This window comes from Colius striatus, chromosome 5 (genome assembly GCF_028858725.1).
Source record: "Colius striatus isolate bColStr4 chromosome 5, bColStr4.1.hap1, whole genome shotgun sequence".
NCBI lineage: Eukaryota > Metazoa > Chordata > Aves > Coliiformes > Coliidae > Colius > Colius striatus.
Genome location: NC_084763.1, coordinates 58,044,403 through 58,058,345, shown reverse-complemented (window position 1 = coordinate 58,058,345; position 13,943 = coordinate 58,044,403). Strand labels below are relative to the sequence as shown.

The 13,943-nt window shown below is 53.1% G+C and overlaps 2 protein-coding genes across 2 annotated transcripts in view; both read left to right on the top strand.

The window, feature by feature from the left end:
* Positions 1–1,103: 1,103 nt before the first annotated feature.
* LOC133625457 (uncharacterized) lies at positions 1,104–12,684 on the top strand. Its single transcript, XM_061996186.1, has 2 exons — positions 1,104–2,743; positions 12,669–12,684. Exon 1 carries the CDS (start codon positions 1,851–1,853, stop codon positions 2,514–2,516), a length of 666 nt encoding a protein of 221 aa, XP_061852170.1. The 5' UTR covers positions 1,104–1,850; the 3' UTR covers positions 2,517–2,743; positions 12,669–12,684.
* The window catches only part of SETD2 (SET domain containing 2, histone lysine methyltransferase), a 41,491-nt gene continuing 40,190 nt past the window's right edge, over positions 12,643–13,943 (top strand). Inside the window, exon 1 of the mRNA XM_061997424.1 lies at positions 12,643–12,684. Within this exon, the coding sequence (XP_061853408.1) occupies positions 12,643–12,684 (42 nt within the window). The remainder of the gene's footprint in view (positions 12,685–13,943) is intronic.

Sequence of the window (13,943 nt, the reverse complement as noted above, 5' to 3'; positions counted from 1 at the left end):
ATTTTCTGACAGGAGGAAGGAGTCAGGCAAAAGTGGGGAGAGCAGCCTAATGGCCGGTGAACTCTGCTTCCCCTCTCCGCTGGGGATTTGCAGCAGCTCCCCCCTGCCATCACGCCCGGGCTGACGGCTTTAGCGCTTCTTCTGAGCCGTTCCGTTCCCGCTGCTAGCGGTGGGATTCCTTCCCCTTCCCCACCTCCCCCTTGTCCCTTTCTTGCTGGTTCTGAACGCAACTTTTGCATTTTTTTAGACGTGCTTTGCAAAGGATTCGGGTGCTTCACCAAACTTTGTGTGTGTGGCATCCCCGACCTGCGGCCGGCGCTGGGGTGGAAGGAGGCAGATCCCTGGTGTGTAACACACCTCCGTGCGGTGCTTGGATTGGAGGCAGAGCTAAAAAATGGCGTGGTTCTGAGCAAGGACAACCAGAGCAAACCTTTTCTGAGCAAATGCTAGGTGCCCGCCTGCAAGCAGCTGAGGATCTGGCTTAGCTGAAGCCCTGCCTGTGGCTGAGCCTCCTAAACTGAGTGAGAGACAGAGAGTTTCGTTTAGAATCTGGGTTGTGTTTAGCTTGACGTGGCTCCTGCCCTTCTCCTGGCGGCCTTGGAGCAAACCCTGCGCCTGATTTTCGGGAGCTGAACCCTGGTGGGGACCGACAGTCCCACCCTGAGTGACCTTCTGGGTTCCAGCCGTTCTGCTGTCCATCCAAAAAGTTTCCTCCTGAATTTGGTCTTTTGCCTTTTCCTCGAGCTGTAGAGCCCGAGGGATCCCGTCCCTGCTGGGTGTCAAACGGAGCGTCGCACCGAGCTTGGTGCTTGAAAGCTTGTGGGTTATGTCGTACTTAGGAGGAGACGAAATGGGCTCCAGTCGTGCCAGGGGAGGTTTAGATTGGAGTGTGCGAAGAACTCTTTCACCCAGAGGGTTGGTGGATGCTGTGCCAGGCTGCCCAGGGAGCTGGGGGAGTGCCCAGCCCTGGAGGGACCCCAAAGCCTGGGGCTGTGGGTCAGTGGTGGCTGTGGCAGGGTGAGGGGAGGGCTGGGACTGCAGCAGCCTAAAGGGCTTTTGTGACTGAAATGATTCTGTGAGGCCACGATTCTCTGCTGCTGCTCGTGTAAAACAATCCTCAGCATCACAAACCTGAGCTCTGGCAGTGGCTCTTGCACGGGAATGCCCGTGTGTTGGTCTGGCTTTGGGGCTTTGGGGTGTGTGCTCTGGGCTGGGGCTCTGAGAGCTCTCAGGACGCCTTTGTGTGTTATTAGGAGCCTTTTTCCCCCCGTCCCTGCCTCCACGTTCCGCCTCTTGCCGTGTGTCTCCTCGTGTTTGTCGCTTCCTCACCGGCGTATTTAGGCCACGCTCTTCCCAGCACCCGTGCTTTTAGCTCGAGAGGAGGTTGGTTTGCAGTGGGGCACTGGTGGTTCCCTTCAGGGATGGGGATATCTCGTGCCTCATCATCTCCATCCCCTCCCTGGAACGTCACCCTGTTAGAGGTTTGGTCAGTTGCCGCGGCGGAGAGCGGCCGGTAAAACCAAACCTGTGGGTTGTTGGCTGCTGCTGGAGATGCCAACTCATCCCCCAGTCCCAATCCCCCTGGGGCTGTGATGAAGAGGGGTGTGTGTGGCTGGAGTGTTGGGAGGGAGGAGGCAGCTTTTGGTTGTGCTGCTGCGAGACGTGAGAGCGTTGGTCACGGCCTGGCCTGGAGCATCTGCAGCTTTGTGTGTCCTGGGGATGATTCACTGAGTGGTTTGAGTCAAAAGGGACCTTCAGAGATCATCCAGTCCAAGCTGTGGGCAGCGATGGCTTTCGCTAGATGAACTTGCTCAAAGCCTTGTCCAACCTGCCCTTGAGCCCTTCCAAGGATGGGGGGGTGTTGGTGCTGGGATGGAGCTGCACGTTGGCTGCAGGAGGTGGATGTGGAGCTACAGGAGGTGGATGTGGATCTACAGGAGGTGGATGTGGATCTACAGGAGGTGGATGTGGAGCTACAGGAGGTGGATGTGGATCTACAGGAGGTGGAGGTGGATCTACAGGAGGTGGAGGTGGATCTACAGGAGGTGGAGGTGGATCTACAGGAGGTGGAGGTGGATCTACAGGAGGTGGATGTGGAGCTACAGGAGGTGGAGGTGGATCTACAGGAGGTGGAGGTGGATCTACAGGAGGTGGAGGTGGAGCTACAGGAGCTGGATGTGGAGCTACAGGAGCTGGATGTGGATCTACAGGTGACCCGAGTACGTGCTGATGGAGGTTACCAAAGATTTCCTCTTGGCAAAGAAGCTCCAGTTGGCTTTTGCTTGGTTGATCTCTCTCCGTGTCCCACTTGGCAACGAGAACTCAGGTTCTTGAGAACTTCAGCATGCAGCAGAACATTGTGGCCAGCCTCTGAGCTCTGCAACTCCTCCACAGAGCTGTCTGACACCAGCTTGCGCCTCCTCGGCGGCTGTTCGCATCGGAGGCTGCTGGCAGGAGTAGCTTCATCTCTTCCTGCCGTAACAGTGATGCAGCTGATGCAGCCAAACCTGCACTGAACCCCTGCTCCCTCCCAGCAGACCCCCACATGTCCCCTGAGGGTGGAGGACCCTCTCAGACAAGTGCCACCTTGGTGGGCTCGTTGCAGGAGGCGAGATGGATCGGATTGAGCCTCCTGGGGATTCCTTCATGTTCTGTCTCTGCCCCAGGGTGCTGCAGCAGGTTCCTTTGCACACTCCACGGCTCAGACTGATTGATGTGCTGCTGCTTTTACACCCTGCAGCAGGTAAACCTCCCCAGCTTGAGTTTAGCTGCTTTTTGGGAGAAGATTTCACCGAGAGGATCGTTGAGCATTGGAATGGGCTGCTCAGGGAGGTGGGGGAGTCATCGCCCCCGGACACATTGCGAAGCTGTGGAGCTGAGAGAGGTGCTGAGAGATGTGGTTTAGCGGTGGACTCTGCAGTCCAAGGTGAAGGGTTGGACTTGATGATCTTGAAGGTCTTTTCCAACCAGAAGGTGCTTTTCCTCTGCCACATGCCTCCCCAGGCCGGTGATGCTGGTGATGCACGTGGGTGGTTTGCTGGGGTTGAGGTTTAGGGCCAGTGCTTTTGAACACCCCATTGGTTTTGTTCTTGGGACTTGAGATGGATTCAAACCATCTAAAACTTCATGTTTTGGGCTGTGCCAGCAGCTGTGGCTCTTCTCTTGCAGCTGAGGGGACTCGGGGGCTGTTCAGGCTTCACTTCAGAGCTTGGTCAGCTTTTCTCTGGGGAATGTGATGGGTAAGGCTGGTGCAGAAGCTCCTGGCAAATGTGCCGTGGTTCAATACCCCAGTTTGGGTCCTACAGCCTGTTCTAATCCATTGGGGAAGTGCTAATGGGAGGGAAAGGCTCAGTTTCACACCTGGCTTTCCCTTCTTTTATTAAGCAGACTAAGGATGGTCCCACAGGGTGTGAAATGGGGAGTAGGAAGGGAGGAACTTGTCTCTCTTGCTGCCTGGTTGTACCTGGGGGTTTTTCAGCTCTGCAGTGAAGCCTCAATGCCTCTGAAGAGTCAGTTTATTTAGAGAAAAGTCTCTTCATGCATCCAAATTTGTCTCAGTGGTGGGAAGGGGACCTTCACCTGGCTGGCCAAGCTGTCAGACAGATTCCTCGCTTGGGTTTGGGCTTATTTTTGGTGCCATCTCGGGAAAATTCCCATCTGGACCCAAACTGTCTGAGGCTGGTTGTTTGCAGCAGAGCTGGATTAAATGAGGTCACTTTTCTCCAGGTTGGGTATCTGCAGGAAGGAGACAGTGCTGGCAGCGCCCTCTGTTCCCTCCTCTTGCCTTTCTCCTGTTGCAGCCACAGTTGCCCAGTTCACTTCAAAGCAAAGCTTGAGGTTTGTAGCTCTGCTCTTGGAGAAGTCGTCTTCTCCCTGCTTTTCAGTACCCAACTTTGCATCTTCTTACCATTGTTGGTTTCTGAGGGAGGAGGATCTTTGGACTTGTCCTTCTGCCCTGGATCTTGGGAAGCTTCCACTCACAGCTCTGTCACTCCTCCATCTGCTCGTGGTCTGGAAACGTGGCGTGCAGCAAAGGCAGGGTAAGGTCTGCAGGGTTTAGCTTCAGGGGAAATAAAGAGGAGGGAAAAAGTGAAACAGCTCCACATTTTGGCTTTGTGCAGTTGAGGTCTCTGTGGTTTCTGCCAACAGGGCTGCCTGTAGGCAGGAAAACGATGCATTTTGCAGGAGCTGCCTGTGTGTGAGCACGCTGGGAATCCTTCTCCCCTTCGGTTTAGCTCCGTGTGGATGGATGGGGCTCACCATGGTGGAGTAATCAAAGATGGAATGGTGTGTGTGAATGGGACAGGGACAGTCCTGGCCTTGGGTTGCCTCTCTGGGAGGGAGTGCTCCAGCAGCTGGCTTTCTCAAAAAACGAGCAAATGTAGCAGCTGTAGGCTACCCAGGGGATATGTTCTGAGTTCCAAGTCATAGCAGGTACCTTTAGTCACCCAGACACGTGCACAGATAATTACACACTCCACACTTAATAAGCAACAGCAGCATCAACTGAGCTCTCCAGAATGCCACAGTTCCGTGACGGCTTGGAAAAGAGGCAGAGACACCCCTGGAGAAGGCTCTCAGCTGGTTCTCTCGTCTGCCTTCTGATTCTCTCTTTGCAATGCAGTGTTTTCCTTGCAATGGGAATTCCCTCAGCCCCTCCCCAGCCCCTTGTGCTCCAGCCCCTTCCCCAGCTCTGTGCCCGGCTCTGGCCACGCTGCAGCCCCTCAGTGTCCCTGTGGCAGGGAGTGAGGGGCCCAGCACTGACACAGCCCTGGAGCTGCAGCCTCAGGGGATGGGCACAGCCCTGGGCCTGCTGCCACCCCGCTGCTGATCCCAGCCAGGCTGCCACTGGCTTCTTGACCCCTGGGCACGCTGCTGGCTCATCTTCAGCCTCTGGCACCAACCCCCCCGGGGCAGTTTCCAGCCCCCATGCCCCAGCCTGTGGCACTGCCTGAGCTTGACGTGGCCCCAAGGCAGGACCCACCATCCTTCAAGGATTTCCCACTTGCCACCACCATGCTGTAACTGTGTGGTTGTCTGAAGTGCATGGGTGTAAGTTTTGCAGCTGGCAATAAAGAGCCTGTCACTCTGAGTGAGCAGAAACAATAATTGATGACGTTTCCAGCCTCGTGTAGCATCCATGTCCCTCCCAGATAGCTCCAGAGCTGACTGCTTGGAGTTTGCTTAATGCAGCCCCTTCCCAACTTGCTCTTTTATTGCAGTTGTCCATGGAAAGGAGGGTGTGAGGAGTTGAATTTGACGATTCCCTGCCTGGTGTCACCTCGTGTTCAGCTGCGCCGCAGCACCCGGGGTGTGGGGTTTTGCTCATTCCCTCTCTTGCTCTTTCAGGCTGAGTTTAACCTCGCTCAGAACACATTTGCAGCCCTCCACTCTTCAGGAGTTGGTGTTGCAGGGAGCTTGGGTTTGTTTTGTTGTATTGGATGCAGAGTGGCTCCCAAGATGTGTCTCGGTGCTGACTTAAACCTGCCGGGCAGGTTCTGTAGTGCAGGATTAAACTTCATCTCTAAGTTGCGAAAGGAAGAAAAGGACAGAGAGGATTTGATATTAAAGCAGCAACCTTAAGCTGGGCTGTTGCAGCCTTTTGTTTCCCACACTGAGACAACAATGGGTTTTCAGGGTGTGGGTTCTGCCCTTTGAAGCCAGAGTTTAGGGGCACCTGGTAATTGAAAGCCATCTCCTTGTTTGGGAGTTACAAGGTGACCTTGCTGTGATGCTCAAGGTGAAAGAACACCCCACTGAAATGGAATGGTTTAATGTCTGAAGTTGTTGGAGATGTTTTTTGTGAACCTCTTCTGCCTGCTTTCTGTTTTGGGGAGCACTGAGGGGACACATCTGACTGCTTCCACCTCACCCCGTGTCACCAGACTCTTTGGGTGGTGGAAGGTGTCCCCATCTCCATCAGTGGCGTTGCTCCTGAAGCAGGGAGATGCAAGCTCAGGCTGCAGTCCCAGAACAGGAGAGAAATCGTTATTGACAGGGCATTTTAGGAGACAAAAGTGACCTGCAGTGCTAGAAGGGGGTCATGCAGGCTTAGTGATGAAGTCAGGGCAGGAGTTTGCTCACCCATGCAAGTATAGTAGGACAGTGAGAGCAAAGGAAGGATACAAGTCCCCCCCAGTTTTTCTCCGGTCCAGCAGCGCAGATGGGGGGGAAGATGCTGCAGAGAATGTGATGTAGCCCGAGGGATTCATGCTGGGGAGCCAGCCCTTCCTCCCCGGGCCTGCCCTCCGAGGGAGGGGCATTGCCTTTCTGCTCTGCGATTGGGGTGGGTGTTTCTTTCCCCCTCTTTAGCACACAGACCTAATTCCCCAGAGCCGTTGCTGGGGCCAGAGGAAGCCTCAGCGTCTCTGCATCTCCCCAGCAGCTCCGTGGCCGCCGAGCTGCTGGTTCCTCTGGCAGGAGGGAAGCCCTGTGCCGGTCACCGGGATGATCGTAAGTCAGCTCGGGGATTCCTGCTGGGGATTGTTTGTAAAGGATGCCACGTGCTCTCAGGCTCCCGACCTCCCTCTGCTTCCCCTCTTGCTGCACAGGAATGCTTTAGAGAAGCGTTTGTTTGCTTGGAAGCTGGGTGTAGCCACTTGCTTTTTGCCAGGTTTTAAACGCTTGAATTCTCTTCCTTGGTATCAAACACCTTCTAAGCTCAGAGCAGTTTGGTGCAGCACACGCTGAACTTTCTGAGTGCAGCCTGGTGGTTGCACGGGATGGGCTCTGAGGAACACGAACCCCCAGACTCTTCTTTTTGCTACTGATTCCTTTCCCTCCCGAGCCTAGAATCGCTAGGGGTGTGTGAGGGAGTTGTGCAGAAGGCTGGCACTTGATTTTTCTCTCCTTTTGTTCGTGATGGGGGGAGAACCACCTTGGTGACTTGTTCAGCGTTGCACAGGGAGGCTGCTGCAGAGCTGGGAGCTGACCCTGAGCTTTTAAGCCTGGCCTGGCCCTGTGAGGAGGGAGGATTTAAATCGAGCCTCTCAGGAGTTGTTGGGTGAGTGGGTGAAGCTGAGGAGTGAAGTGCTGGCCCTGCACACTGCCAGGCTCTGGGATGGTGGTTTTAACGTGATCTGGGGTTCTTTGCTGTTAACCCATGGGGAAGGGAGCCACTAACCGTCCTGCATCTTCCCCTCCTTGCCTGCTGCAGGTGATAAGCAGATCAACTGCATTTGTGTTAGATGCAGCCTCACCCTTCCCCGGGGCCAGGACAGCCTGGCTCAGGGCTATGCACACATTTTAGGAGTGAATTGCAACAAGTAGGGATAAATGCATTTTAAAAGTGCCTGGTATGTGTGAAACATTTCCTGACTGAGCCTGGTCACCTCCAAAGGAGGTGCTTTGGAGACCACTTTGAGGCAGAGGTTGCCTGAGAAGGGACCCCATTTAAATGCTGTTGATGGGGGGGTGCTAACTCTGAAACCTGCTGCTGAAATCTCTCCTTCCCTGCTCCAGAGGAGGAAAAGAAGCTTTCCAAGGACTGATGCTCCCTGCTCTTTAGGATTTGGTGGCTATCAGGTGGACCTGCCCAGGGAGGGGTCTGCATGGGCTCTGCCAGAGCCAGGCCTAAATTCATAGTGTGTCCCTTTGCAGGTGCTGCCAGATGGCAAAGAACTGGCATTTCAGCTCACACTAGATATATTTTGTTAAGCTTATATTTTCCCCAGCTGCAGGGAACAGAGTGTAAATGCTTAAGGTAAAAGTTCATAGCGCTGTAAGTTTTCCATCTCATGTTGTAATGCCTCTTGATTCTGTCCTTGATGGCTCCTCTCCAGCCTGGTGGGAAAAGGGACCTTGGGCTGGCCTGAAGTGGAAGCTCATGGGGGTCACCACAGTCCACCTGTGTGGGAGAAGGGGCAGGTGAGCAGGGCACAGCAGGCACACAGCCCATGGGTCACTCCAGATGGAGCTGATTCTCTAGGGCTGGGTTCCCCTAACTCCTTCCACCACTTGTGTGGAACACAAACACGTTTGTTTGCTTGCATCCAAGGGAACTTCTGGGAGGAGGGATGCTGTGGTGAGGTGGGGCTCAGTCTCTTCTCCTAAGTGATAGGACAACAGGAAACAGGCTCAAGTTGCTCCAGGGGAGGCTGAGGCTGGAGCTGAGGCAGAACTGTTTCCCTGAGAGGGGTGTCAGCCCCTGTGCCAGGCTGCCCAGGGAGCTGGGGGCGTTCCCAGCTCTGGAGGGACCCCAAAGCCGTGGGGCTGAGGTGCTGAGGGCTGTGGGTCATTGGTGGCTGTGGCAGGGTGAGGGCAGGGCTGGGACTCCATGATCTTAAGGGTCTTTCCCAGCCATAATGATTCTGTGACCCAAGACCTATGTTAAAAGCAGAATCCCTTCCTGGCTGCCTGTGTCTGTGCAGGGTGCCTCTCAGCCCTTCTCACCTTTGAAGCTGAAAGAAAAAGCCTTTTGCATTTGCTGTGTTCAGCTGCTGCTGCTCCTGGGTGTGTTCTGTCCTTCCCTGTTTCAGCACAGGACAAATGGTGTCTCTTCCCCTGCTCCAACCTTCCAACTGTAAACCCAGGGAAAACGGTGTCAAAAGCAGCCAGTGCTGGTGAGGAAAGCAGGGGATGAGAGAGCTGGGGCTGGCTGCTGTGCCCTGAGGACAGGTAGACACTTACAGCTCCCTTGACCTCGTTTTCTGGAGAGCTTGGCTTGGTTTCAGCCTCCTGTTTAAAGAAGATGTTTGATAGTGATTTCTTTCCTTTCCCCTGCCCCATGTGTGCTTTAGCCTTTCCTCTGTCCCTGGCTGGTGCAGGGGGAGGAGCAGGATTGTCTATTAACCTCACTGCTCTTTTTTACCTGGTTGTACATTACCCAGTCGTTGAGTTCCTGGCAGCGGGGCCACGTTTGGGTACCAAAAGCACAGTGCTCTGTACAAAAAGCTCTTGCAGCAGTTCAGCACCATCAGAGAGCCACAGAGACTCTGCATGTTTGTCCTTGGGTTTTATCTCTAGCTTGGTCACATTAGAGACTAATAAGCCAGGGAGGTGATAGCATTTGAGGTCTGGAAGTGTTTTGTCGCATCCTTTGGTTTGGAGGGAGGCAGGAGCCGGGTGAGAGTGAACTTCATTGCAGTGGAAGTGTGGAGGTGCAGCCCTCTGTCCAGACAGCAGGGAAATCCATCAGGATATTCCCTTCTGTGGCTGGAGGATCTTGCTAGGACTGCAGATTTCCACCTGGAAGTGCTCATTTGTTGTGTTGCTGTCTGGCTTTCTTCTCCCCGCTGTTGTGGCTGAAGCTCTGGTGGATCCATGAGCAGCCTTGGAAGTCCCATCTGCATCCCCCCACGTTTCTGGCCGAACCCCACCAAAGCAAAACCAATCTGGAGGCTGGGATTATCCTCTGAGTGCTGAGGTGTTGCACTTTGTTTCCTTTCCTCAGAAGGGAAGGTGATTGCTGAGGCAGGCAGGCTTTCAGATGCACCTATGCTAATGCCTGCACAATACCCCCTAAAGCAAGGTGAGCTGAGTGCCTGCTGGGAATGGGGCTTTGCAGCCTGTCAGTCCTGCAGAGGTTTAAATGAGAGCTTTAGGCTTCCAGATTTACTCTCTTTAGAAAGAGGAAGAGAGAAAAGCAACAAAAGGGGACATGTGGGAGATGAGGCTCTTTGAGTTTTGTCTTGCTCCAGACCAGCATTTGTCATTTAGACTTGGGAAGCCTGAGGCTGTGTTGTTGTTTTCTTTGCTTTTTCAGCATGAGCAAAGCCCACATAGAGTTCAAATTAGGAGACAAGGCTCCTTCACTTGCTCCCTGAGCATCTCTGAAGTACCCCAGCTCTGCTGAACCTCACAGTTCAACCTCAACAGGGGGGACAAAGCTGGGAGGTTTCCTGGAGCAGGAAAAACAAGGAGTTTGGTAGAAATTTGGGTCCACAGCCTTAAAAAAAAAAGCGTTTTCTACAAAGCAAGCCCCTCTGCCTGGTGTGGGGGTCTGGGGTGTGCTGTGGCTGCACTTGGGGGGTGTGTGGAGGCACGTCTTGCCCTCACCTGACTGCTGTTTGCCCTCAGTTGTTCAGACTTAACTGGCAGACGGGCCAAATTGTTGTTTACTTTTGCTGTAGTGGCAGACTGATGGGTTTTTTGGTAAATATTAGTGCCTAGGGCTGCTGCAGACAAAGAGAAGATGGTGCAGTTCCCTTCCTTAGGCATTTGTTGCTAGAGTTGTTCACTTTTGCCTGAGTTACAGGTTTCAACCAAGCTTTTCCCTTCCCACCCGCAGGAAGGGGTGCATGAATTCAGTGCTCATTTTCCCAACAGTCTTCCCTTTCTACACCTGCAGCCAGAGGGGGAACAACAGAGATTCACCCTAAAGCTCTGGGGCTGGAAAGCTGCTGGAAAGCCTCAGGGTTGGGTGTTTGGCTGCATCCCCAGCTCCCGTAGGCACGCTCGTGTGGTGCCAGCTCTGCTGTGTGCCAGCTCCTTCCTCAGGCTTGGAACAGGGATGGGTGGGGGGTTTATGTAACTTCAGAGCCAGCGTGGGAGGAATTTGGCAATAGGTTTTTTTGAAGCCAACAGCAAGGCCTTCACTAACTTTGGAAAGCTATTTATGTGTATATATATATATGTTTTGGGTGTCAGGCTGTGAGTGGAAATGGGATCTGTCACCCCAGGCAGCTGCCTCCTGAGTTAACCTGTGTGAGGTGGGATTGCTTTTTGTGGGGTGGTTTGGGAAGGAAAAGCACAATTGACTGTGAAATGCTGCTGCAGAGGGACAACCACAGAATCTCAAGGGCTGGATGGGCCCTGCAGAGCTCATCCAGTGCCAGCCCCTGCTAAAGCAGCTTCCAGGGATGTATCCAGGTGTGTTGGAAACCTCCTGAGAAGGAGAGAAGAAGATCCATTTCCTAATGCCTCTTTCCCCTGCAAGGTTTTCTCTGGCTTTTGAAGGAATTCAGCTTTTTTGCCCCAGTTTTCTTACTTGCTTTAACCCCCCCCATGCAGGAGCTGGTGCTCTGCCATTCATAGAATCACAGAGTCATAGAATGGTAGGGTTGGAAGGGACCTTTAGAGATCATCCAGTCCAACCCCCCTGCAGAAGCAGGGTCACCTAGATCAGGTCACACGGGACCATTGTCCAGGTGGGTCTTGAAGAGCTCCAAGGAAGGAGCCTCCATTCGTGGAGCAGCTGTTTGGAGCTGGCAGATGCTGAGGCTGCACTACCAACCTGACACCTTGCCTGGGGAACGTGCTGCTGTGGCTGCAAACTGTGACCAGGGTGGGAGCTTAGTGCTGGCCTGGGTGGTGCCGTGATTCCTGCTGTGAAAGGGAGGATTTTATCCTTAGCTGTTGGGTTTTGGAGACCCCCACTTTGTGTTCCTGCCAAGCATTTTAGCTTAATGCTGGTTTGATGCAGTGGTTCATCAACAAGAGTGAAATTGGATTGTTAGGAGGAGCTACTTTAGCTTTATGGCAGGATGTGTATAGTGGATGCTGAGCTTCATTACCTGTCTCCAGATATGGAGCTGCTTAAATCTGTGCTCTTAGCCACAGAGACATTTATTGCTGGTTGGGTTTAGGACCACCAGCTTTCATCTGTTGCTTGTTGCCCTGTGCTGTATCACACATCTGGTTGTGGGTGTCGTGGAGATGGTCACAGAATCGTTTCAGTTGGAAAAGACCCTTAAAATCAGCGATGGCTTCACCTGGGGTCTTGTTGGCTGTTGGCTACACCAGGCTTCAGGGCTGTTTTCACCCCTTGTAAAGGCTGTAACACTCCAAACACGTGACTGTCGAGAGTGATGGTTTCCTGGAAGCCTGAAACTGCTTTCTGAGATCCAGACTTTTTCTGGGATCTGGGGTTTTTAAGTGAAACCTCCTTTCAGTCACTAATTCGTGTCAAAGTGCTGTTCTTCTGACCTCCTCTGCTTTGGTCAGGGTTTGCTTAACCCCATTAAATCACACCCGGTCCCTCTTGTGCTCCACAGCTTGCTTCAGCTCATGGCTCATGTTTCCTCAGTGGAAACAAACCCTGTTCTTGTTGCTCTGAGAATAATTTATGGCCTATTAATAAGCTTTATCAATGGGACATGAGCCAGCATAGAGACAAGAGCACCTTACTACTGCTGATGGGTCTTCCCAGCAGGTTACTGGTGGTTTAAAGGGAACTTGCTGAGGGTCCCTCTGTCCCCTCACCCAGGTGGCCGATGAAGATGTTGAACAAGACTGGCCCCAGAACCCATCCCTGTGGAACCCCACTGCCCACAGGCCTCCAGCTCCTCTGGGTGCCATCTGTGGATGAGAGAGGCAGATGCTTTCCAGTGTTTCTGGGTAATAAGGGAAGTATTAAATGGAAAAAGAAACCAGAACCAGGCTCCTCCATCTCATTCTCACGTTCTGTTTTGCATCTGTGTTAGTCTGTTGGAGTGAGGTTCGTGCTGGTTTGCAAACCCAAGCCAGCAGCTTGCTCAGATAAAGGTTTGCTCTGCCAAAGTCCATGCAGAACTTTCAGTGTTGCAATTCCTGAGCTTCCAAACCGTGCCCTGCTCCCCTTCAGAGGCAGCTGGCCTGGCCTTGGTGACACTGGCAGGGACATCTCTTGCGGCGGGGTTACGTGTGGGGCTGGTGTGCAGACTCCTGACGTTCCCTTTCTCCTTTCTGCCTGATGTTTACACCTTCTTTTCTGTTTTCTTTTGCATGTTTCCTCTGCTGGATTGCAATAGAGAAGAAGAAAATGAGGTGAGTAAAACCCATTCCTTGCTGGAGCTCCTGAGACATGCCTTAGGCCCAACCTGGTTAGGTCGACCTGTGAGTTGAGAGCAACCCAGGGTCTGATGTTTTCCTGGGGTGCCTCTCGTTTGGTGGTTAGATCCAGGAGACAAGGGAAGCACCCTCAATGCCATGGCTGCAGTCTGCACACGTGGATGGGGCAGCAGGGCTGGACGGTGCCCTTGGGGCCCTCAGTGTAGCTTCTGCTTTCTGCACCCTCAGAAGATGATTGTTCCAGGGCTTCACCTGTGAGGAGCATTAGTTTTGCTCTACGTGGCCCAAGGAATTTAAGGGGAAAGGAGAAAACTTGGAGAGACTGGAGCAGTTTCTAATATCCCAGCGTAGGAACAGCTGCTGCCTGTGATTTGTGATGCTGTGGGACCGGCCCTGCTCCAGAGGCTGCTCCTCCTTGTGCTGCTGTGTCCTCCCTGTGAAATGAGCTGCAGCAGCACCACTGCTCCACTGAGGGGGTGTCTGTACTGACTACACAGACTGAGCTTCTCTTGCCTTTTCCTCGCTGCAAAATATCCACAGCAAAAACGTTTTTGGAGATGTTTCCTCTCTGTAAGACACTGAAAGGAAGGAGAAGGCCTGTTCCTCCAGAGAGCTTGCACCAGTAATTGCTGCCTATTACATTTCAAAAGCTACCTGTGGAGCATGTTTACAGCTCTCCAAGTCATGTTTTTTTTGTTCAACTTGCTGTTATTTAAGGAAAGAAAAACCCCACCCCAGCCATGGGAGGGAGGGTGAGCACCTGAGAGTGAAACATCTGTTCTGAAATAGATGATCTCTGCTGAATAGACTATGCAAAGGGGAGGGGCAGAAGCTCAGCAGCTTCCTTTTTGCCTTCAGGACCTGTGTTTTCTGTGAAGGTGTACACAAAAGTTGTAGCAAGCAAGAAAACCCTTGAGTGCACTGTCTTTATACAGCTATAATTGGTGTAAGAGGGGAATCCCATCTCTGACAAGGATTTGTGTTCCTGGAGACTCCTTCCATTCGACACCAGGGCATGGATGGTGACAGGAACCCCATCTCTCATTGTCCTGAGACACAGACACAGGTTGGGCAAATTTCTGGTTCTGTAGGGGATAATAATTGACCCAGCAGCCCCCAGAAACGATGTTCCCTTGCTCTTGGAGAAGCTGAGCCTGGTGTCCTAAGGAAGGGTGGTCTTCATTCAGCCACGTAGAAGCTCCTACCAGCTGGGCTGCACACTGAATCTTTGTCCT

Coding starts and splice junctions, on each gene's coding strand:
- LOC133625457 (XM_061996186.1), top strand. CDS start 1,851: ATGGGGGGGTGTTGGTGCTGGGATGGAGCTGCACGTTGGCTGCAGGAG.